Consider the following 26610-nt stretch of genomic DNA (forward strand, 5'->3'; position numbering starts at 1 on the left):
TTGACCAGATCCGAATGTTTACAACTTTCCCCTAGGCTTTATGTACTCCAGGAAGAAGATGTCTTGGGAGCAGTGCGCTGTCAAGAAGGGTTTTTGTCATCGTTATGTTGGGGGACGATCTAAAGTGAATGTCTTATCAACCCCCTTCAAACTACAGCTCACAAATCGAGGCATATATTCCATGCACGTCACATGAGCAATTGATCTATTTACCTTTGCACTTTATATGATAAAATAAATCACCATTTGGCAAATTTTAGAAATGTAAACCTATAAAAAGGAAATAAAGGCAGAGGAATGGGATGGAAGTAACGACTGAGGGGAGCAAGAGACTGAAGAAAACGAGGGGCCGATGGCGCATCGAGGAAGGAATGAGAAATACTGTGCCAGCGAGAGAACTGCCATAGGAAAATAAACCGAAATAAAATGGAAAAAGCCAAATGGAGGACAGAGGGAGCAAAGAGAATGCAGAAATGAGATGGGAAATTGATGGCAAGAGGGTAATATAAGATTGGAGAAACGGTCTTGGAGAAAAATTGAGTCAGACAAAGGTTTTTGAGGCAACACACAGTATATAAAACTTTAAAAATAAATAAATAAATACATAAAATACACAACAACATACAAAAGAAACCCGACTGCATACAGGAAATACGAACAAATCAGCACATACAAGCGAACTGCAGCTGCACTGTGCCTTACTAAGAACGACAGACAAATGCCAGTAATGGCGGATCCTCCACATGTGAAAGCTTCACTGATACCAGCCAGAGCATCCAGAGGTCGACGATGCTGGGCACGCGGCAGATCAGCCCCGTCCTCGCGCTCACACTGACAGTAGCAATAACCCAGACGGCAGGGCATTACACGAGCAATAAAAACGGCTTTCACGGTTGATTACCCTCCTCCAAATCAACGGTGACAGCTGTTTATTGCCTCTCATGCCCGCACGCGCTGGAGATCATCACACTGAATGAAAAAAGCCACGCTGTTTTCAGGTGGTGAAGCTAAGCCAGGGGTGCAGTACTGCCACCACACACAGGTTGCGACATAAGGTCACTGGACACATTTGGCAAGAGTTGCAAGCTGCGCCAATGGCCCACTGATGGGATCAAGAGCTGGTGCTAGAGATGGGCGAGCGGCTGTACGATTGAGCCAGAAACCTGGCTCTGGCTCAGCTCTAGGTTTCTTGGGAACCTCAAGCCCATGACGAGCCGAGCTTTCACGTGGCTTCTGGCTCCACCCTCGCTCTTCTACCCACATGCACAGAGGCAAAAACAAAGCAGCAGCATCGGGGGTAAAAAGGATGGAGAAACAGATACACATTTAGTCTACAAAAAAACAGAACAGTTGTAAAAATCGTGGCTTCCCCGCTTAACCAAATTGTGTTATCTTAGACAAAGATTATATTTTACTGATCCTCCTTTTTCTTTACTATTGCAAATAAAATCTCCTTCAAATACCGGACTTCCGAATACCAGCTGTACAAAAACGCATTTGATATAATAGGTTCTTGCAGATAGAGCAGCATTACAGTCTGAGCTCACTTAACTGTTTTGCCTCGTAGTTGAAATGGCACTGTAGCCAGGGCAGGGACAGTATGGTTCCAAGTTCATGTTAAAAAAAACTATAACTCTTAATATTATACTATAGAGATTTGTGTAATGCGCGATCACCCAGGAGGGTATCCTAGTGCAGAGCGGGTGTGAGACTAGCCACACCTATCGCCTAGTGGGACTAAGTACTACTCTGTGTGGTGCTATAATAGACTTATTAATGTCAAAGTTTCCAAATGTGAAAGACATACCCTATTTTGAATTGTGATTTGACTTTTTCTTATTTTATAAGATGCTTTTTGTAGGATTTACATGGCAAATATTTTCAGGGCTTGGCTCTCACACAGGTTCTAAGGGTCAAGCCAGATCCTTGGATCTGGCTTGGCTTGCCCTGTTAATTTGTTGGATCCCCCACCTCTAGCTCATGCATAGATAGTTATTACATGGCCACACTTACAAGAAGAGCCTGCCAATCTGTTGGACAGGCCTCGGGGAAGGCCCGCTCCCTCCCCGCATGACGGGGACCGGACCCCTGCTCTCCCTGTATCCCCGACCAGAACCATCCCGGCAACCCGCTGAGGCAGCCCACGACCCGTCCACAACGGAACTCCAGCCCCTGAACACCCCAGTATCGGCTGGCCCGGGCCCCCGTCAGCACCCCTGCCCCGGCCCAGCCGCCATCTTTGGACACTACGTAACAAGGCCGCGTGGCTTCGGCTCGACCCCAACCCTGGGCCTGGCCAGGCCCCGACATCGAGGCACCACCATCCACCTAGGGAGTGAAGAGACCACTTGGCAGGTCAATGGGAGAAGGAGTGTCAATGGCTCCCCTCCGCCAGGTGTCGACCGCCCACGGCCTCCCCGGGCGCTGGCTCCACCCCCCTGCTGGGTGTCTGGACTCCCTCATCCCGGACCTCCCGACCTCCAAGGGCGAGGGTCCGGACATCAAAGGAGACAAGACCTATAACTGGGGCAGCTCCAGAGCAGGAAGGCAGTTGTATCTTGGAGTCGAGAGACACCGTGAGGAACTCATCCTTGGAGGCCTGCTGGCGCTGCCGCGGCCCTTTCTTGTGAACCATCTCCGAAGCCTGCTGGCGCTGCCGCGGCCCTCTTCAACGTGAACCATCGTCTTGGCCTCCTGGCGCTGCCTTTCTCGTCGTGCACCATCTTCGTAGCCTGCTGGCGCTGCCGCAGCCCTCCTCGCTGTGAACCATTGTCCTAGCCTGCTGGCGCTGCCGCGGCCCATCTTTGCGGACCCCCAAGCTCGAGGATTGTGAGCTTCCCTCTTGCCGCACCTGTACCGGACCGGTACTAAGACTGTCCCGCTACCCCTTTCCCCTACAGAGACTAGAATTGGGAGGACCCTCGTGTCCTGACCCCCCCTGTATCGTTCATCCCCTTGCCTTAAGATTCTTATATAAAGTGTGCTGAACTCATCCTTGTGTGGTGTCCATCTGTGGGGGGGAAGTTACTTGTCTGTACGATCGCCGGAGACGGCCCTCACCGGAGGCCTCTCCCCCCTGTACTCGGCCGACCCTCCGGGTCCCCGTCTAACACAATCCCTCACAATGAGGTCACACACAGAGCTTCTGTCTCGTCTTGGCTCCAGAAGCCGCTCTGTAAAATGTGTCAATACTTGCCTGTTACTAGGAGAAGTGAGAAAGCAAAGCGAGCAAGCTTGGCTTAGCCCAGAGGTATTTGAAAAGGCTCTTCACAAAATTGTTTTTTTAGAAAAAAGAATAAAACAATGTTCCAGATATATCTGCATCAAAAAATGTTTGACAGCAGTACTGAAAGAAACTCATAATTCATTTCAATATTTAACTTTCCTGTAAAACTCACATGAATGGAGCCGGTTGGCCTGAGGATCTCTTAACTCATCCTGCCCTGAAAGTAGTCTATTGTCCTTTAACCAAGAAAAGATCATCCTTGTATTCTGTCTACCTAGAACAGCCCATGCTTCAGGAACAGGCATACAAATCAAATGGAGTTTTTAACTCTTTATGAAACAAATAAATCTTGAATTAGTTGTCCAAGATTTTCTCTAGATTCTACTTTTGTCAGAATGAAATACTGGTATTTTATTTGAGTCAATGACGCACGGTTTGAGAACCAAGAAGGAAATATTGCTCTGTAGTTTTGCCTGCAGCATCCTCAGGTATATCTTTGTGATCTATTCCAAAAAAGGCATCTTGCCCATCGAAGAAGCATTCCATCCTCCCAGCAAAAGAACAAAAAGTTGCCTTTTCCTAGCCAAAGGAAAAGCACAAAAAAAAGGAAAACTTACTTTGAACGAGGAGCTCTACTGGAACTTTTTCCTCCGCCGAAAAGCCCAAGAGCCACCCAAGGAAGTCTGATTGCCCCCCTTCACTATGCTTCTGCTAAAGGCCACATCTGCCAGCACACTGCTGATGGCCCACTTCCTCCTGGTACGACGGCGACAGCCCTCTTCCTTGACTCATCATCGAGGACCCACCTCACTGCATATTTCATTTTTGCTCCATTATTGGTACCACCCAGGGCACTCCTACTTGATACATTCTCCCCTCCCAGTCACTCCAGTTTATTGATTGCCGCTTTTTGGACAAGTCTTCTGCAAGAGCGCCCCCACAAGCCCACTGGATCATCCCTTCAATGGCTGCATGAGGACCTCCCCTTCCTCCTCCTAAAATCACCAATCAGGAGATGTTGCTACACAGGAGTGAGGAAAACAGAGTCGGCCACAATAGAAGCAGGAGTCAGGACAAACGGCAAGCAGATGGCAAATTTAAAGAATTCTTAGGGTGGGGTGTGTATGTTGTGTGTCTCGAGTGTGGAGTGTGGGAGGGTTGTGCCTCCAGCCCACCCAGGTAAAACGCTTACACTAGCACAATGATGGTAATTCTTGCCAACCTGTGGGCAACCATGGGATAATGTCGCTTATCCATTCTGTTCAAAAGCTGGCTCTTGCACAATGTTAATTCTTGATAACTAGTGATCATCCAGGGGAGGATGCCCATGGCCCACCTCTGGTAAAAATGCTGGCCCTGGCATAATGTTAGGTATCTCGTCTCTGCAGCTTGCTGGTATCCATGGCAGGATGCCCATCCCTGCTGAGATGGGCCGTGCATGGCGTGATAGTGTCCATTAACGGCACAATTTTTACTGGGGATAATTCCTAACAAATGTGGTAAGCCATGGAATGATGGTGACACCACGGAAATGCAAACAATTTTAACTATGTTCAGGTTGTAGCAGGCTCTAAGAAGAAATGAGCCAGTGAGGAAACAAAACACATTTAAGATAGTGTATATGCGGAGCAACACATCTTGCTAAATCCTGGGACAAATGAAGATTTACAAATGCACATGGTTTGGGTAACGGAATGGGTATGGTGAAACCTAGCACATCTGCAAATGTTTCTTTTAAGGTGGCCCAAAGAAGCCTGGTGACAATTGTGAATACATTCAGACTTTAAATGATATACTGGACAAATTATAAATACACTAGTAACTATGAAGAGAAATGCTGATTTGCCAAGGCTGGATCATACACTTGGGGCATTTTATGTCAAAGGAAATATTTAAACTCAAAACTAAATGTTCTTGAAGACACTGGGAAAGGACAGGCTGGACACCAACAACTAGCTTCCACTGTCACACTCCTAGATTTGTATTCAAAATCAGTTAAACATATTGCAGACCAAACAAAATCAATGAGAAACGTTGAAAACCAGCATGAATTTTGTATAAAATTAGAGGACTGGAGGAAGTTTAGGCTTGTGTAAGGCATTATGAAAGCACCATGCTTGCATTCTTTTGAAACTGTTAGAATAACAGTCATTGGACGAGATGGAGACCAAGGCCCGAGTCATCGAACAAAAGAAAATGTGGTGGCATTTGCACCATGTACACTAAGAGGTCCTGAAAAAAATGATGCTGTTAGAGAACATAATGTGTTGGCAAGCACATGGGCCATTGAGGAGTTTTGACAATGTTTATGGGGCACGATGTCGGGAGGGTAGATTATAAACTTATTAAACAGCTAAGCCAAAGGAGAAGATTCCGAGCTGAGATCTTTCACCAAGGTGTGCGATCAATTAATAGCAGAACAGTAATGAAAAGAGATCACTTTGTTTCCCCAGGTGTCAGATGTACAAAAATTAAATAAGACCGCGATGAGCATTTAGGTATTTCAAGTACCCAGTAAAGAACTAGATATAGGTTATAGTGGTCAGCAATGAATGCAAATATTTAATGCAGTGTGTTTGGCTGTAAGGAAATGCAATGTTGATGATCAGATGTTCCAAGAGGGACTCCACCCATGTTACTGGTGAAGTGAACACCTGGACCTTTGTGAAAAAGGGGGACTGACTTCATGGGACTGTTCCCGACTTAATATTTCCAAATGGTCAGAGTCACTTTTGTGAATAGACTTAGAACATCTATTCTCAAGGATTTCACAAATTATGTTATTTTCAAGTGAAGTGTTACCACGATTAGATTCAAACAGTGATCTACGGGTCCAAAAGAAAATGCAACTTTTTTTTTAAATTGTTTTTGAACAAAGGTAGAACCGAGTACAGTAGATTGACGTTGTACCATCCACAAGAAACTACATTGGCAGAATGGTTGAATAAGATAATGAGGTAAGCCATTCCTTTGGCAGAGCGATTGGAATTGCTTCAAAGAAACAGTTCTGCTACTTTTGTTGACCGGCTCTTCTGTAACCAAGTAGTAAATATTCCAGTTCCTTAAAAGTGTAACCCTTGTTATAGTTAAAATCTACCTTATAGGGTGAAGGTGAGAATCAGCAGGACTAGGAACAATGTTATGAGTGACAAAAGCCACAGGGTGAAGAAGTATAAAGACCACAATAAAGTGTACATGAACCATAAAAGGTTACCGAAAGAGGTCTGCATTTAAAGCATTCATGGTCTCTGGCAGGTGAGGGGATGGTGATCAGACTCTGGCAGGTGTGGGACGAGGGCGATGAGAAAGTTATCTTTTCTTGGACGCTAAGAAAGGATTTGGTTCAATGAAGTGGAGGTACCTTCTCCACACCATGCTGTGGATTGGCTTTGGCCTGACGTTCTTGACGTGGGTGCAGAATATGTATATGGCTTCAGAGACGGTGGTTAATTCTTGGGGGAGGTTATTTCTCCTTGATTATCAGTGGAGCGTGATAAGCTACAGGGATGCCCGCTGACCCCGCTGCTGTTCCTATTGACCCTGAAAACACGGCGGTGACTATACAACAGGATAAAGAAAATGAAGGCATACGGATGCCAGCCGTCTATTAAGAGGACATCCTCTTAACATTATACTTCCATGAACATTCCACAAAGAGACTAGTGGTGCAGACAGGACAATTCGAGAATCTCAGGGTATCGTATTCATCAGGCTAAATGTAAAGCCCTTTCCCCAACGCGAATCACAGTACCTGCATCCTTGGGGGATCTGCCCTTTAAGTGGAAACACCAGCACCGAAAACATCTGGGAGTGTTGGTCTATAGGACATGGTCCAGGACAACCTCATCCCTCTAAAGGAAAAAACGGCAATTGGCTTTAAAAAGTGGGGTGTCTGAACCTGTCCCTATGCAGGGCAGCGCAGGTAGTGAATTTGGATGTTGCACCCAGATTTCAGTTATAATTTTGGAATGCTGCCTCTATCAACCCCCAGGACTCTGTCAAATAAAAAAACATATAGGCTCATTCGTTTGAGGGAGAAACCACAATTCCACAGCTCAAAACTAAATGCCATCTCAAAAGCAGGGGGACTACAACTGCAATCGTGGAACGCTATTGGCTTGCTAACAAATTAGTTCACTCCGTATATATGATCAAAACATTCAGGGGAATGCCATTCTAGATTCCCCTGGAACATCGCTTGCTGGAGGCAGAGGGGATCTAATGACTTATTACACTGGACCCCAAAACAGACTGAGGGCCGGGATCCCAGTTATACAATCCTCCAAGAAGTTGTGGCAAAGAGCCCATGCACTGGTGGTGGGGGGGGGGGAGGTTCAGACTAACCGCTCACGGGCGCTCCCTTGTGGCATAATGCGGCCATCAAGGTGGGGCAATAGGAGATCAGTTGGTCAGTCTGAAAAGGCTGCAACACAAACTGTTTGGCTGATATGATTAAAGAGGGAGAGATCAAATCTTTTCAGGACCTGCAGAGTGAATTTGGTCTCAGAGACACGCAGGTCTGGAGATATACACAACACAACTGAAGAGTGCTTTGCCTGAAGCCCTTGGGAGGACCCAGTATGTAGCACCACCGGCTCTGATTCACAATCACATACACACCGGGAAAAACTTTGGGGGGCTTTGAGGGTATAAAGAACAAACATGGACTCAGGTCATAATGTAGGTTTATTTATTTGTCTGCATTTTTATAAGTGAGATGCTATGCACAGGCCTCGAGAAATCTACTCACCGCCCTGCTAAGGCGATTAAGATTTTATCAGGGCGAGCTATTTTTAGGGCCTCTGGCCCATTCTGAAGAGCTGATGCAAAACAACTGGGGTGAATGTATGACATTGTTTTCCATTCTGTCCATCAACTGTTGTTTTTTCCATTCTGAAGAGCTGACCAAGGACAGGTGTTCTGTTCACTCAGAAAGTACATGAGCAGTAAATATGCCTTTAAATCTTGTTTTTATCTTGTCACGTTTGCTCTGAGTTCGGAGACAGAGGTCAAATGTCCGTTTTTGATTTCATATGCAGACTTTAAATGACAGTGCACTACCACATCATGCTTTAGTAATATATTTATTAAAAGTGAGTTTTTGCACCTGAACTGAGAAACCTTCTGGCCCTGTCGTGATGGCAATGGTGTTAAAGAATTAGGAGGCAAGTCAGGGGACATATGTACCCTATTTGTCAGCTCGATTTTTATTAAGTATGGAACAAAAGCTTAGTCTATTAAATCAAACAAAAGGCTTTTTTTGTACAGCAGAAATACTGAATTCAAATATTTGAAGGTGCTCTTGTGATAATGAATAAAAAAGGAGGCTCAGTAAAATAAAATATTTGCCTAGGATTACACAATTAGAGACCAGTTTACGGGTCATGAACAAAACAGTTAGGTAGATTATTCAATAAGACCTGAATCTCTAGTATCATTTTTATGGTTTTTCGAGGGCTGTATGCAGTATCCACTCATTTGCCAAACCCTGTGTACGTGTATTTATGTGTGAGCGATTGTACACGTTCTGGAAGGCTGTATGGGGGAGAATGGAACATTAGGGAAAGATTATGTAAAAGCTCTTGGATACTTGTAGTGAAAGCATTTCTGGAGTTTGATAGAGGCACCAACTGGAAACGGATTGTACTTCATCGATATCTAATATTCTATTTTTTGAGGATTTTAATTGATAGTTTTGTTGACTTTACGGGCAATCTGGATCTTGATACTAATATTTCCAAAACAATATACGGGATATGTGGTCGAAGAGTTGTTAAAACTGGCCCTTTTTGGATTAAGGGTAAGCGTATCGAGCAGGCTGCTAACCTTCCATACTTCGGAATAATGTTTGATTTTAAATGCTCATGGATACCCTGTTTAGCCAATAGATGTTTACGTTTTAATCACTCGGTTGGGCTCAGTTTGATTTTACTAATAGAGTGGGCAACAAACAAATCCACCTTCGTCTGGAAGTCTATGTGCGAAAATGCTTACCTGTTCCAATGTAGGGTGCTGGAGTTAGAAGCTACCATGATGTTGCCAAGTTACAGACAGAGGAGAACCAATGTTGGCAGTGTTTGCGTGGCCTTTCCCCATCGACTCCTCACTTTTTTTTCATTAAGAACTGAACATTACATATGCAACTGAGTTAATTAAGGTTGCCCCTTCATTGCAATTGTTTCAGTTTGTGCTAACAAGCATATCATCAAGACGTTTATAAAACCAGTTCTTAAGTACGCAAGTTAGGCTTGACTTTTGGTGCAGAGAGACCAAGGAGTGTCCTTCCAAACGAGAAGCCATGTTGACTTCTTGAAATTTTTATGCTGAATGGAGGGAATCTAGAATTCAATCTACCAATCTGATCCGATGCATTGGTTTTATATGCGAGAACTGGAATCCAGACTTTTGGTGCAGAGAGACCAAGGAGTGTCCTTCCAAACGAGAAGCCATGTTGACTTCTTGAAATTTTTATGCTGAATGGAGGGAATCTAGAATTCAATCTACCAATCTGATCCGATGCATTGGTTTTATATGCGAGAACTGGAATCCAGAAGTTTGGAAAGAAGTTGAAATATAATGCTCAGGTTTCAAAAAGCTGTTCCTTGATGATGAACTTTTAAAGAATTTAATATGTGAAAAGATGAAAAAATATATATTTTAATTGAAGAGGTCAATTTATTCATACTACACAGCCTGGTTTTCCATAGAAGATGGTTGGATTCACCTTTCCACACAGACATGTTGGTAGCCATGATCACGTTACAAAGTAGATTAGATCACAGCTAAAAAAAGAAAACATTGCAAATCATTCTCTGCACGTTCTATTTTGCCTCTATCTTTTTGGTTGCCCTGCGCAAAACAAAAATTGTAAAATTAGAGCACATTTACGATGTAAGAACAGAAGACCACATTTATTGCATACCACTGTAATAAATTAACACACTAAAAAGGCTCAACAATGCCAGCAAATGAGTAGCAATTATGTTGTGGGGATTAATCAAGCTGGGGGTGACTCGAAATGGAGTTCCGGATCACTTAATGCACGAGAGAGAATACCTGCAATGAGAATTGATGTAGTCTGTGGGCGGATGTTGAACTTGATAATGCTTCAACGAGTAGCCAACCTATTTATAAATGTATACGTAGGCAAGACACCAAGCAGCAGTACGTGTGATGCACAAAGGCACGCTAACCTACTTTTTCTTAGGAGAGGGGACCCTCGCTCCACCCACTACATGCACAATGGTGCCTGTGAGTCAGAAATGGCAAAAGAGCTCTTTTTTCTGCATCTTCCAAGAACGTGATGCGGTCACGCTATACCGCGTCAGGCCTTCGCTTGGCGCGGAACTGCAGAGGCTTTTATGAGGTGTTACCAGCTTAGATGGAGCATGTTTAGCATCATAACCAGCTGTCAACCTCTGGCTGCCCTTGACATTTCAAAATGCTTTTCTCCGGTGTTTTATGATGTGTCCCCGTTTCCTTAAATACATCGTGGCCTTATTCCGGCATTTCTTCAGACGAGACGGAAACAGCTGGATGTGACAGAAGGGTAAACGTAACTCCCGGCTACCACCCCCGCCTCTCGACGAAAAAGCGCTTGGTTGAGCGTTGCGTGAAGTCTGCTGGAGCGTCACTGATCACATCTGAATGTCAGGCGATGTTTTACACGCAGACCATAGCTCGACGGCGCGCCCTCGGATGGTAAAACAAGCAGTGAGCCAATGCTGCCCCCGCCTGGCCACAGAGGGAAATGGAGACTCCTGGCCATGCGGGATCTCACCCTTATGACAGTACTAATGAATTTAGATAAGCCCGTAGCAGGGTTTTAAGTGTGGCGAGTGCTGCTATGTCTCATACCACCACTAAATAAAAAATTGACATTGAAAAGGTTCCTTCCCAGTCCCTGCATTCAAGTCCTTAGCGTTACAGGCAATGGGTAAATAAACCATGTCAGTTATGCAGCCCCAGTATACATTCCACATGCTTTATTTTTTGCATTCTCCAAGAGTAATTAAGTTTTCATATGTTGTGCTTCTGTCGTTTTTCATGCAATACATGACTCTTGTATAGCGCGTAATATTTACCAAATCGCCTCGAGGTGTCTGCATAAATTCAGGTGGATGTTAATGAAGGGGCACAATTTAGACCTCTGGAGTGTAGGCTGAAAGGAGTGCACGTTTCTCAAAGTGCTCAGCAGGGAGTCATAACGGTAATCAGATTACATGCTCATCCAATCTTTGGCCTCTGCAGATTGAAATGATCACAGATGTACCAGTTGTAATTACCATTTTATCTGAAAGTGTGAAAGAGTTATATATTGCTGTTGAAATATTGACAGCAGAGGAAACGAAAATGCTGTGTTTACAAGTGAGAGGAGAGAGAGTTGGTGTGTATGTAGGGGCGCAGGAATGGTGAAGGGGAAATGAGGCAAGAAGTACATGCAAAAAGGACAGAAATGGAATGTGAGCTGCAGATGGAGGGTTATCAGAAAGATATCTGGGGAGAAAAGGGAATATGAGTCTAACAAATACTTCAAAAGTATGAAAGAGACAACAGGAGTGATTGAGACACCCTCCCTTCGACATACCTTAGTTATATCTGATTCAGTTTCATATCTGCAGAATTTACACAGTTTCAATTCTATTTGCTCACAACAAAATCATTTGTTACTTATTTAGCTGCCACTGTTTACAAGCTGTGGCAAAGCTAATAGGTCAGGCTTGTTTTAGGGGTATGTTAGTTGTTTATTATACGTGGGGGTTCAATAAAGAAACAAGCATTGGCATATTCAGTAGGTCTGACCCTGGCAAGCCTACAGTTTTTTTTGCAAAGCTTTGCAACAGACATTACATTTGTTACAGACTTGTTAGTGAAAATGCCACCATCTAATGGTAGCATGCACGTTTGCAAATACAATAAGTAAAAATCACTCACTGCTGAAATACGGTTGAAGAGGCATACGCAAAGCCAATAGGTCTGGCTTAGAGGATCGTTGTATGGCAATGTAAAGCATTATAAGTAAATAGCATGGGAATGGATATGTATTTTTGTGGAAGCAATGAACTGTGGATTAATATTGGTGTAGGTTATAAGGTCAGAAGACTGTTGCACCGCCAAGCTTGACAAACATCCATGTAAGACAATGGCTGCCCGCTCCCCATCAGGGTTACTGCCAGAGGAAAACACCATATATTTTCTAGTTATCTAACACACTTTAATTGCATTACAATGGAATGTGCATGGCCATGAAAGTTCAATTTATGGCAACCGGATAAATAATCAAAATGATCACAGAGGAGTACAGACCAAGCACTTTTTTTTTGTGGAAGTATTCAACTACTGTCCAATCAAAACTTGCACTATTGGCTCCCAACAAGTGGGCGGAGACAGAGCCCCACTTTAGTGTAGCTCACATAATTGTCTGGCAACAGACCATGTATGCAGACTTTAAAGCAGGGATTTACCTACCAGACCAGTCAGTGAAGTGGACTAGTATTTTTGCAGATGTGCATATACGCATGAGCCAAATGCCATTACTCATAATGAAGACAGTCAAAAGCCAAAGTGGGCTGACCCAGTGCCATATGATGTAGGGCGTGGTGGGTAAAAGCAAAATGTGAACTACAAAACAGACCAGTGGAGAACAAGCTCTGACCAAAAGCCCCTGTATGTGTGTGTGAGCGTATAATGTGTAAGTATGTATTTTTATTATGAATTTATTTGGACAATCCAACACTAATGAGCCTCTTTGGACCTGATTACGAGTTTGGCGGTGCAGCTCTGGGTCTGCCCCACCGCCACACCGCCAAACCTGTGGTGAGGCCGCCCGCCAGATTAGGAGTTTCCTACTGTCTGGCAGGCTTTTGTTTGGCATTCCTGCAGCTGTGCCTCTAAAAAAGGGCACCGCACATGGCATGGCCTGTAAAGTCCATGCCGTGCAGGAACTGGTGTGCATGCACAAAGGGGGGCACGTGTCGTGCCCCCTTGTGTGCATCCACAGGGCGCAGACACAGCAGGAGGCCCAGTAGGGCCCCCTTTGTTTCCTTTCGGCCAGGGTTTTTATGGTGGAGAAGCTGCCATGAATACCCTGGTGGAGAGGAAACTCCTAATGTGCATGGATGCCTCTACACTGTCGCACTGCCAGGGAATGGAGGATTCCCTGGCGGCTGCAACGAGGCTGTGGCGGTCCCACCACCCATCTCGGAATAGGGCAGTGGGGAGATCACTCTCAGTGCCCCCTGCAAGTCTGGCGGTTAGTAGACTGCCAAACACGTAATCGGGGCCTAAAAGTCGTCTTTAGGCCAGACTTAAAAGTTACAGAGAGGCACCCAAATACTAGTGAGCTAGAGGTCTGTGGAAAGCAAAGTATTTTTGCCACATCCTTTTTTGAAATCCCCCTCATCTCATTCATCCCACTTAAACCAAGCTGGTATGCGCTACAAGAGCTAGCGACAGCTGAAACAAGCAAAATTGGCCATCACATCAACACCATAAATCCAAGGACAGGACATGGGTTCAGTGAACCAGGGTATAATAAGATGGTCCTACTCACTCGCATAGGGGACATCTTCAGAGGGCACAAAACTGGTCTCGTATGACACTGAAGTATTTAAAATCGAATGGTCTCACTGTCCAGATAGATCAGCTCTGGAACACTGAATGATTCCTAACTCAGGACCAGGAACTTTTAGGGAAACCTCAACGTTTGATTCCTTTCCGTAAAAAAATAGCACCTGAGATTCGACACATATTTGTGTGGCAAGGTATTCTATAAGGAACGTCCAGAAACAGAAAGGTATGTGGCCCTTGAATACGACAAGTATCCCTCGGGCCCACTAGAAGGTCCAAGTCTAGCTCTCCTCAGCCTGCCAACACATCACATAATTTGCCTCCAAGTGCTGCAGAATGCTGTAGTCAGACCAGTGGTGTAACAAAACTTGTGGGGGCCACCCTGTAAAGTACATTGGGGGGGGGGGGGGGGGGGGGCACGCTTCGACCCTGTCTGGAGCTCTCAGGCCAGGAGCCCACCGCCGAGCACAGTGCTGGGGGGTTGGGGGTGTTATTGTAGCTCAGCCACCTCCTCCCACCCTTCCATCCACCCCTTCTGTGCTGGGGGGATATTTGTATACAACTGAATCAGACTGGTAGCTGGAAAAAAGTTATGTCGTAGGAACTACATCTTCCCGACCGTTAAATCACTAAGCTGCTTTCCTTATAACATTTGTGTCATTTTAAAGCAAGGGAGAGCCCAGTGTTGAGAAGTTGTAGAGACCAACACAATATGGCCAGGGCCAGATAGGGCTTTTATTCCACCGGGCATTTCCTCAGTGTACTGGAGCCTGGTTTTGAAAGCCACGGGCTGCTCTTGGTGCCTCTGTCACTTTACCCAGCTTCCCAAGGCCAATTACCCCAAGCACAGGGAGGCTTAAAGAAAGAGAGAGGGTGACGGAGAGAGGAAGGCAGAGAGAAAGCGATCAGAGAGGAAGATGAGAAGGAGGATGGATGGAAAGAGAGAGCACAAGGAGGCGAGCTAGTTTAAGCATTTTTGTCGGGGCTAATTTTGGTTCATCAGGCTCGCCCTGAATATGGCCTGTGATGTGCACGGGATGAGCATAGGGCAAGACTGAGGGTACAATGGAGTCAGGCAAAGGTATTGCTGCGCAATGGTGCTTCTTCTGTACTAGCACAAAGCATGTTTTCTACCTAAATTGCCCGTTTGTGACAAATAGGTTGCACCAAACAGTTATTCCTTTAAAGAGCAACAGCGTAAAAAGAGGAAGGTGCACCCAGCGCAGACCGAATCCAATAATCATACCCAGTGTAATGCTGCAACGCAAACGCCCTCATGGTACATTCGACCAAACAACACTGCATGAGAAAGGAGAAGCTAACTTTGGATCAATATAAATCAATACATTTTCTTGTACAGCACACACTGCAAATTGAATACCATCAAAGCACTCCAAAATGTTGGCAAAGAAACTGAGCCACAGAGACGAAGTTTTTTTCTTAAAGATCACACAATTTGATATAATGGGGCAGCTAGGATTAAAACCAAGGACTCCAGGTGCAAAAGTATGTAACTTGGTCACTAAACTAAACTCCCAAGGTAACCCCAAAAAAACTTAAAGAAAAACTATACTAAACCAAAGCATTCAGATTTTACGAACCAGTTGAAAAATCATGGAATAAAAGCTGGAAATGGGGCATTCCATATTTTCTATTTGAAACCCTACCCATGTAATATTCGCATTCTGCAAAATAGAATCCAGGTTGGAATCAATATGATAATTCCAAATGCCTCAGCAACACATTTTAGCTGGCTGAGGATTCTGAATTACATGGCTAGATAATAAATATTTCTTGGTTTATTTACATATTGTTGTACAAAGCACATACTCCACCAGAACTTGGCTTCAGAACACACAGCCCAATAATGGTAGTGTAAGCAGTAGGTATTCTGTATATAAGGTTGAACAGTGAAAAAGATATGTTCAACATGGCTTACACAGTCACATGTAATCAAATAACCAATGGAAGAAGATTGTATCAGAGCTCTAGACACAAAGGAGTGAAGTTAAACTGCAGAGATAAAGGTTGAAACACTGCCTTAGAAATTCACAATTAGCTACATAGTAAAACAAACAGAATATCAGTCATGCAGGGCATTTGACAACAGAAAAACAAATTGATAGTGGCATGATAAAGACAAGTTAATGCTAAATATGGCTAAGGAAAAAAAGTGTGAGGCTGAAAATATGTTGGACGACCAGGGACGAGTAGCCTTATACGAGATATACAGAACCTCTTTAAACCAGAACGATCAAATCTGGCCAAAAAAAAGAGTGTGGAGGAAATCAGGTGACTGAAACCATCCTGAAATAGGTGCAAAGAGTGGCATCTACAGTACAACATCACTGTTCAAGCCTTCACCAACGATCACAAACCAATCCAGGCCACGGCCACACTAAATGCACACACACACCTTCCACCTTCCATTAAGGGTAACTGGGTATGTATTGCACAAAACACAAAATGTACCGGTAAACCGGAGCACCTAATTGCAAATCACTTACCCTACAGCTGGAACACACCACGTGCTAAACCAGCATGATGCGACTTGAAGTACCCATAAAAGTAAATTGGACAAAAGACAGCCGGTCCCATTCATGGCTCCAACCTCTAGAACTATCAGACCCTTCACCCGATACTAGCCCACTCATTCTTGACCTTCATGAAAGAACTTAAAACCCCATTATCCTTCACCTTAACTTCCAACCCCCAGCAACACTTCATAAGTACCCCCAAACAAACCAAAATTCCACTACTGCAAAACACAGCACTTTTAACATTGGAAGAATATTGACCAAGATTTTAAGCTTCCAACCTCACAATATTTTAAACATGCTGTGGCTTGAAAGGAGACAAGCCCTCAGTAGTCCAATGACACCGCCAACAAATCACTGAACAATGACAAATCACCTCGTCCTGTGTTAAGGGGAAGCAGGGGAATGGGGGGGGCTGGAAAGGGGCAAAATGAGACTTCTTCAATTCTGAGCTGGGGTATAAACGCAGATAAAGGCACAAGAAGGGGTGCAACACACTGGAGAGGTGAAAGACTAAATAAGAAAACCGTCACTAAAGAACAAACCTCATTTTATGCTACAGGCACATTAGTTACCACAGGCGTAGTAGGCCGACTTTCTTGTGTCTTATAAAATAACAGATCAAGAATATCCGACAGCTGTTCTAAACGTTATATTGCACAATAAGTGAGTCTACAGAAACGCTGAGCTCCTAGTCTTCTTCAGTTCCCTAACCTATAACTAGAATGAGTGACATTCTAGGGAGACCCACTGCACAAAAGGTGAAACCTCGCTTTAACCTGGAAGTGGAAGTTCTTCCAAGTATCACTGTAAACCAAAGTGCCGAACTTGCCACCTACCAACCAAGATTTTGTCACAAATACACACTGGAAGCCAAGGAAATATGAGGCAACAAATTCAAGCTCACAGTGTGCAGGGAGACCGGAAATGAGGTGTTGGTATACAATGAAATATCATGGAAACATTAGAAACTGTCGGAAGGCAACTTTAATTGGATAATTAAGTCCAGTATTTTCTCCCAGTTCCCACCAATCTTATTTGAGCTGTTGCTACATCTTCAGAGAAAGGAAAAATTAAATCTATGGAAATACGTGCTTGTGATTCAGCTAAGTGATGCAAGGACACACAAAAACATGGGTCCTCACATCCCTTCCCACCAGGTATCCAACACTTACAATTCACAGGCTTTCGGGGTAATACATGCTCAAAAGGAAAAGGTCACATCATGAGAGGTGGTATCGCAGCTTAGTAGGGACTGTTATTACGTCACCATTCTTGACACCAGCACCCTAGTTGTAAGACAACAGGTGCGGTCCTGGGGAGAGGACTAAAATCTATCTTGAAACGAAGAGCCAATTCATAAGAGGATAAAGGAAGAAGATCGTCTTCATTTACTGTTAGATGAGTAGAAAAATCTCCTAAACCAGGGATCTGTACAACAAAATGCTATTCTTAGGAGACTGTGAAAGATGAATGTATGGAAAAATCCACAAAAAGGCTGTCCGTTTCACCCTGAATATTTGAGAGGAAGACAAAACACTACAAGATGGCGTTTGAAGATGTCAGCTCATTATTAAAAGAAAGGCAATTTTACGGAGACCTAGAGAAGGTCTGCTTTACTTCAATATACAAGAAACAGAAGCTGATATGCTCCGTTGTACGTGCAAGACATTACCAGTTTAAAGTGCTTCCAATTTCCAACTTACAGTTTAAAAGCAGAAGCTGCAGAGTTCCATGTGCGTCAAGCTTTCAGGCAGCAATACAAATATCAAGATAACTCTTATGATTAATGTTCCTACTAGAAAGATCGGAGTTTTGCCCAGTGCCAATTCTGGCTCGCCAAATAGTAGCACAGAGGGGTTAATATGCCTCCTGCAATGAAAAGATCTGTATTTCACGTGGATAGATGAGTGGAGTAGTAAAGCCAGCCTTTAGCAGCCCTTAAATAAAAAAAATTAAAGTGAGAGAGGGGCTATGGAGAGATGAGGGGCACATCTGCCGGATGGTAGTGAGGGAATCCGACGAGGTGGTCAGGGGAGAGGCGCAAAAAAGATAGTTGCACCAGGCGCCACCAGCACTAAAGCTGACCCTGGTCAAGTCTCTTCTTCTGTTCCACATTTCTGTTTCTGCCCCTTCTCTGCCGACCTAAGCTTGACATCTGGGAATGTAGTCCAGCAGGCCCCATTTACAAGTGCATTGGCTGCTTATAGTGGCTTTTTGCTTTACTGAAGAGGCGATTTCATTTCTTGAAGCCTTAATACTGCAGCCATTTTTTTGTAAAAAGCTTGGCTTTCGTGATTTTTAAATCTTTAACCTCTTTTCAAACTACGTTTTCAGCTTTTATTTTTGGTCACAATCTTTTGAAATCAAATTTTCTTAACACACTTTTTTTTTACAACAAGCCCAGTCACTGAATCAGTAAGTTGGTGTAGTCTCTGTGAGATTCCTCGGGGTAGGGACTGATGGCCCAAACGGACACAAAGGTTCATGTAGCAGGGGAGCATTCCCATTACATGGTCAAACTAAAACGATGGGCCAAGACTTAATTACACTTAGGCTGACCCCACTGGTGTTGGAAGACCTGTGCATTCCCAGCCTCCCACAGGCCAGTCCGTTGCTACCAGTTCGTAAAGGTTTAGATGGTGCCACACTGCTCCTAAGGGTTCGGTTCATCCCCGGGAGGTGATACGGCTTGCAAAAATAGCTAAAGAATCACTGACTCTGTAGTTTCGAGCCCCACCAACTGCATGAACTCAAAGAGTTTCTCATTGGAGAAGTCTTATTTCCTCTTACGTCACTTCTGAGATGAGATTTTATTAATAACAGACAGTACTTCCACATTTCCTTTTTTTGAGAAAAAATTGTTTGCAGTTTCCTTTTAGAGCTTCACCTATATTATCAGTGTTATTTAAATGATCTTGTTGGAAACTGAAAGCAGTGAGCAGCTGTCACTCCAACTTTGCATTTCATACAATATTTTTTTAATTTATAAGAAGTATTGTCCTTTTATATAGTTACAGCAGCTTCTGTGGCGTAATAATGTGCTAAACCTTAAGGACTGTAAAAAAAAAAAATGAATAAGCAAGCGGAAATGTAATGCATCACTTCAATGCAAAGTAATGCATGTTATATTTACAGCGCCAACTGGCTAAAGGCCAATATTTTAACACACATATGATCGAACCAATTTCACATCTCAATGGGGCCAAATAAACACTAGATGCACCAATACACATAGAGGCAACCAACACATTGCACGGGTCAAACGAATGGCAACTTGGCACTTTACAGCAACCCTAATCACATTCAGAACACCTCAACACTCAGGGCACAATGTGACCCAATGCAGAGAGCATACCTTGTTGGGTGCCATACCCCACTCCTTTAATCCACACTAAGCCTAAATATCTTACAAGAGAGAAGAAGCAGCATATCAGAGAGTCAACGCAGGATCCTGGTGAGCACAAGTGCAGAAAGGATACAGATCCAGCATCGCTAATGACTTGCAGCACGACTGTGACTGAGGTTCTTGGGTGCAGCGACGTCAAGATAACAGCTTCGCATGTGTTCCGGATCTGCTGCTCACGGCTCTTTTCCTGGATCGCTGTGGAGAGAAATAACACAATGAATATGCATAAAGTTCCAGAGAGGCTGTACTTAATGTTTTTAGTTCAAATGTAATTGGTGATGTAAGCTAAAGAGCTCGGAACCAATCACCGAGCTCCTTGCATGCATGACACAGAAGGCTAATGCTCCTAAAAACAGCAGGGGGTTTTAGTACTCCTAAGAGACTGTACAAGTGTAACAATGCCAACAGTCAGACTTGTACAAAGATGGCGACCAGTCACACGAGGCTAGCATCTCCCATTCGGTTCTGTTTTACACACATGCTACACCGGAAACGTATTATCATCCACGTGGACTCCTTCCGGGTCCGCATGGCGCCATCTTTGCAGGCAGCAACTCCAGCTGTATTAGGCAGACTTTCCTTTACTCGTCTACTGGACATAATACAATCACCCCCATCTCAATTGCTTCATTAAACATTCTGCTAATGCCCGATTGCGTCTCCTTTGATAGTACGTGCCCCTCTTGGGCTTCATTTCTTCACACTGGAATTTTTCCAACGTGCATACATTTGCCAGAGGACGGAAAAGGGTGTACGTTTTTTCATTACAAAGTGTATATAAAAAAAAAAAAAGCCTCCGCTTTCGGCAATGTCACCTTCCTTTGTGTGTGATGTGTTTGGTCTTTGGATGAGTCATGGTGGATAGAAAGGCACACTTGCACTTCCCAAGAGAAATAAGGGAACAGCGCTATGCAAATTCTGAATTGTGAGTGGATGAAGTCATACCTGCTTCTGGGGTAGATCAAATGTAAACTAATGTCGCCGTTTAATAGGAGAAAGACGTTCTAGTAGTGGGAGATGAGAGGACAAAAAAAAATTCAATAGGGATATTTTTACTCTATTCATGTGAAATACCAAAGAAGGCCACACATCCGTTCATGCAGTTAAATAATTCACGCGGATACTGTATGAAATATGGCAAAACAGGCTATAGGTATTTAGCAGTACAGTATGTCAAATTTTAGACTGATTGCTTGTTGCGTTACAAGCTCTGCATATCTAGCAGTATATTAAAACAAGACCCTTCACAGTATTAACATCCCGCGCAACAAGAATCTGCCCCAGGCTGCAACCTGAAAACACTTTAATTAATCGGGTTCACAATCTCCTTCCTTTCAAGAGGTACAGTGGCTGCATCAGACCAGAAACGTACAGGAGCAGCCCAGAAGCCTGGAAATGAACACACAAGCATTGAGGGAAGGAAGTCAACCCCCTTCCCAACAAACAACAAAGACTGGGAAAGCCAATTGGTTCGATAGTGTCCATTAACCTTTAGCTTGGTCAATGCTGGGTTTGTTTTTGTTACCTTTGTCAGAAATGCTGCTGGGCCATCGTCAGTTTAAAGCAAATAGGTCTCACCTTTGTCCCTTATTGGCTCGGTCAATGGTCTTCAGCTATGCTGTATAGCATCCCCGAAGCCGTGCTGTATGGCGAAGTAAAAAAAATAAGCCTGATTATAGCATTCACTCCCAAATGCCAAGAATTTACTTCTGTACGATGAGTGGAGCTTAAGCAGCGCTGATGTTTCCCAAATACTAAGACCTGTGATGTATTTTCTGTTTCTAAATATTACATGAAGTGATGGGACTGAAGTACTGGTCAGTGAAGAAGACCAGGCCCAAGTCCTCCAACGTGTGGCAACCTAGCAGGGTGCCAGTGTCTCTTGTTACGTGGAACCTGGATCATGTTTTCGTGCCTTCATTTTCAACTAACACTTCGACCACTGCTCTCAGGGGTAATGGGTCTGTGCCTCTAAGTATAGACCCTGACTTTCGTGGGTGTGATTTTGGGTCATGGAACCAGCTTGCGGAACGGAGTTGTGTCCATGACATTTACAGAAGCACCAGAATCCGTGGGGGAAGTGGTTTGGACTCCACCAATCTCTACTTTGCACATAGGCAGAGACCTTTTGGGACCGTTTTCTCTGAACGACACTTTGAACACCTCTTCTTCGCCATCATCAACATTATGTTCAGGGTGACTCGCAGTCGCAATACGTTGGTCTGCCGGCCCTTCCTCGATGGACAGTTGGCAGAGAGTCGGCTGCCCTTGCTCTCAGTAGCTAGAGCTTGTTGCTGGACCACAGTTGCAGCACACGTTGGCAAAGTGGTCTGCGCGATCACACTTTAGACAGGTCTATCCTTGGACTGGGCACATGTTTGACGTGGGATGTACCATGCCACAGTTTTCACAGTCTTTCTTGCTCTATTTTAGGGTGGGGGAAATGCGTGGCCTGGCAGGGTGGCGCTCCACACCGTCCAATTGTTCTTCCTCAACTTTCTCAGCTTTTAGAGTAGCTAGCGTGCCCGCGTCACATGCAAGTGCTGTCTCCATGTCTTCAGCCCGATTGTTTGCCAGTTCGTAGGACCGAGTCAGATCAGTATGTTGTCTAATGCGATGTCTGGTTGGCATAGGATGGGCTTCCTTAGGTTGGACGACCGGCACCACTGGATAAGCTGAGCTCTGATTTCATCTAGCTGGTAGATGTTCATGCAGGTTGAATCTTTCACAGTCTGGATTCAATTGTGGTTCAAAGTACCGGTACATAGAAGCCACAGCAGCATCAAAGTCATCATCATCCCTGAAGTTGGGGAGATTTTCGAATTAGTCATAACTCTGCACCGCCCACGTTGAGCATCATGGACCATTTGACTGCGCTGTCTGTCTCTCAGGTGGCCCAAAAGTAATGTTCAAGGCATCCTATCCACTGGCGCCACCACAGGGCAGCAGCTGAAGGGTCCACCAATTGGCTGGATGACGGTAGCACAATGACTGGCGCATATGTACAACCTGGAGGTGCGTGTGCTGCTGCATCTTGCGGAAAGGCAGACATGCTGATACTGTAGACGTGCTGCTCAAATGTTCTACTTTCAGAATCTCACTTGTGCCATTGACCCCACTAGCAGGGCGTGTGTGCTCTCTCTTGCCCAGGGCATACAGTCACTACTTGTGCTATGGACACTTTGCACTGTGCTGTGCCTGCTTCCCTCTTGCCTTCTGCTGTACTATCTCAGCACAGGCACGTGCTGGCACACTCTGTTGCACTATTTTCACCATCCAGTGTGCACAATTTCACCAGTTCCCTGGCTAGGCCTCGTCTTTCCTCTACTGCAGTGTGGTTACTAACACAATTTACTGAAGTGTGCCAGTATATTTGTAATTGCCCCCTTATGGACTTTGTCCTTTATTCGATTATCGTTCTCATTATGTCTATTCATTTTCCTTTTTTTTTGCTCTCGCCTGAGCCAGCGCATGCGTTGGCTGGCGAGACATTTAGTTATCAGGGTATTGAAATTGCTACCCCATGCCTTTGATGGCTTAGCGCTTGCGTTCACACGCTTGTGCACCCGCCAGCTTTTACCGTCCGAGGCGCCATCTGGACCGCGATCAGTTCCAATTTCGCGTTTCACTTTCGCACGCGCACTCCTGCACGCCCACTCCCGTTCGCGGCCACACATCTTGTTTTATTTCCTTTTTGCGTGCACAACTCCCGCTTCTCCCCCTCCCCCACCACATATCGCGGCCGCGTGCGCCCATTACTTGTTTGTTTGCTTGCTTGTTTACTGCTCGTCTTTTGGCCCGTGATGTCTTTGCTATGGAGCAGCAGAAAACAACCTGTCTAATTTCAATGATCCCAGCACGCTTTGAACCCCAAAACAAGCATAGAGAAACGCAAATGCGCGCTGAGCCACATACAAAGCAGCACCAACATACGACTTTGCATCAGAGCCTCTTTCCCATTTCAAAGCCGCGCCACCCCTCCCAGTGTGTGTGTATGGTGGGGGTGGACACGGGATGAAGCAGAGCACATTTGGGCCCACTGCAGAATGTAGACTTGTAATTAATTATTCGCTTCAAGGACATGGGCCATACATCATCATCGAGAAAGTCCAGGTACTCCCGCTGAGCTCCTGGTCTTCAAAGCCAACCAAATCCATTCTTAAACAAGACAAAAACAGCCACTCCTTGCAAACCGTTCCCAAATGCTGAAGGTGAACGTGAGGACGTAACCACGATCTAATGTGGCTGGTGGGTTGCGCGTGCTTATGAGGTCAACCGGGCATCAACACTGCTAATTGGCCGTTTTGCACCTGAATCACAAAGCCCTTTCGTTCCATGCTTTTTCTCTATCGTTGTTTTGCATTCTGGGACTTATATTTTCTATGTTGCTACTCCAGCGGCACACTCTACAAACACCGCACGTTTCAATCCTTCGGTGTGTGAGCTCACGCATTAGAACCAGTCACACTCTATGATTGATTTTTTCCCCCAGTTAAATCGGTTCTTACTTTTGGGTATCCACCCATAGCTAAAGTATCATCCTGGCATGTAAGTATTACTTGACTGCTAAGTGTCCATTGGAACGAGGATATATCCCCCCCACCCCCCATTATCCAGGCCTTTTTCTCCATTGATTTGAATTCTGGGTACTGGAGTTTCAGATATGGCCCTTAGACTTCCTACAAGGTGAGTGTTCTTGGCTTATAAGCCTGTACTAGCTGCAGGCGTCACACTAATATAGAATCACATTGAAGCCTTTAGAGAAATGGAGGATACATAATTGTAACTGCATTAAGGGACCATTATGTAATGGAAAGAAAGGTTCTGCTGATAAAATAAACCACATGGCAGAGGGCAAATTAGATTATAAATTTCACAGGAACCTGAGCAAGCGTCATTTGACTATAGTTGACCTGATACTAGTTATATTTCTTTTTATGCAGTTTGCAATAAAACAAGACATATTTCTTGAAAAGATGGAAACACTGAACCATGCCGTTCAGTTGTCAGCAATCTGACTATTTTGACTGGTCTACTGTCGGCAGCAAATATTGTTGACAATGGTATAAAATTTGTATTGAGTGCATATTGGCTCCATCCTAGGGAGTGTATCCTCTCAACTCATGTTATTGGCTGTTTGATGTACCATTCCACCTTCCAGGATGTGATTCTATTGCACGGAGGGCTATTTTAGATCTGAAATCAGTATGCTGTTTGACAAATCAAAATCTGTACCTGCTACAGCATTCTACACAGAAAAACTATCATTTTCTCTGCTTTCTTCCCAGCATTGGCAAAGTCAGTAGCGAAGGCTTTAATGTGATAAACAGCATTTGTACATGCAATGCATGTACGCGCGGTTTGAAAGTGCCTATGTATACATGCATTGGCAAAATAAAGCCAGACATTTTGGTTCTGCTAATGCTTTTTTTCACTAGTATGGTAAAAATATATATTTATCATGTTTTATTGGGCTACATTTATTTTCACTGGCACAGCATGCAATGCCAGTGATGATAATGTGGGCGTTTTTTCTCGATATATTTTTTTCACGCTCTAATGAACATTGAGAATTAGTGATTTTTATGATGAATTCTATATTTAGATAATTAAATAATATTTATGGAGTTGAAACAAGTTTAATATAGGGTATAGACGTATGTTTATTTACATCTTTTGGTTACGTCACATTTTAGTGAAACTGCCATATTAGATAAAACAAACATTTGCAATGCAATAGGTCTCGCATTTACTAGAGTGTGAGCTATTGGCATTGTAGATTACAATGCTTTTTATTAATGTGTTGTTTTTGTAAACAAATACATAAAAGGCATTGTCATTTCCAATAGCATAAACGTTCGTAAATGCGAGACCTATGGCATTGTAAAGGCTTGTTTAAAAAGAGATAGGTTGTCAAATAAAATCCATGAATAGGAAACTTTGTGTCTTACAGACTTGGAACAATGCTGTAATCATAGTGGGAAAGCTTGAGATTAATCAAAAGAAATGTGAGCACATGTGTACTGAACACGTTAATTTTCTTTATGTAGAGAAGTAAAAGAGAAAGCTAGAAATGTATAGCGACGAACAGCAAGGGAAGATAAATTATTGAATGAAGGGGTAGGGGGGCACAGGAAAATATTGCTGCAAATTAAAGCAGGAACAAGAAGGCACGGTGAACAGGAGGATGGAATATGGGGAGGAAAGAAACACAGAGGAAGGGATGAAGGGGAGAGAGCTAGAAAAGAAGGGCTAGAGGGAACATGATGGTAGAAAGGAGCAATGCATAGGCGAGGGGACTGGATGGATAGAAAGAGGGTGAGAGGCATGGTGAAAGAGGAAGAGAGTGCGGTAGAAAGCAACAGAGGGGACTCGAGCGGTAGGTGGAGAGTGATAGATGAGAGGGAAACAGCGTAAGGGGGAGAGGGGAACAGCGATAGAAAGGGAGAAGAGAGTGAGACAGCGGGTAGGGAGGGAGAAGAAACTAATGGGCAGGAGCGTGAGAGGCATGGATAGGCAGAGGAGCAGGGGAAGCGAGCGGAGGCTGGCAGGTGAGTGGAAATACAGGGTGGTAAGCCATGTGTGTGGCGGGGGGTGACTTTAATAGGGCAGCATGGCACCGAGGTAGACCAGGAACCGCCAAAGATATACGGCTGGTCCGCTGAATTTGTGCGAGCGGCGTTATTACCACACAACACGGAATACCGTCTGCGCCCTACTCCTGGTATTACTGCAGCACTAAAAAATAAGTGCCAATGAGCAACGTAATATTCAACTGCCTTTTTCTGCAGTTGGTTTGGCACATTACGAACTTCATCAGCATTTGAACCCACTTATTGTTGCTTAAGAGGTTTAGCAAGGCAAAATGT

General features: G+C 44.3%; 1 protein-coding gene across 1 annotated transcript in view; it reads right to left on the reverse strand.

Moving 5' to 3' along the window:
- The window catches only part of EXOSC5 (exosome component 5), a 235397-nt gene that overhangs the window by 131457 nt on the left and 77330 nt on the right, over nucleotides 1-26610 (reverse strand). The window contains exon 3 of the mRNA XM_086938631.1: nucleotides 19815-19936. Within this exon, the coding sequence (XP_086794757.1) occupies nucleotides 19815-19936 (122 nt within the window). The remainder of the gene's footprint in view (nucleotides 1-19814; nucleotides 19937-26610) is intronic.

This window comes from Lissotriton vulgaris, chromosome 9 (genome assembly GCF_964263255.1).
Source record: "Lissotriton vulgaris chromosome 9, aLisVul1.2, whole genome shotgun sequence".
Lineage (NCBI taxonomy): Eukaryota > Metazoa > Chordata > Amphibia > Caudata > Salamandridae > Lissotriton > Lissotriton vulgaris.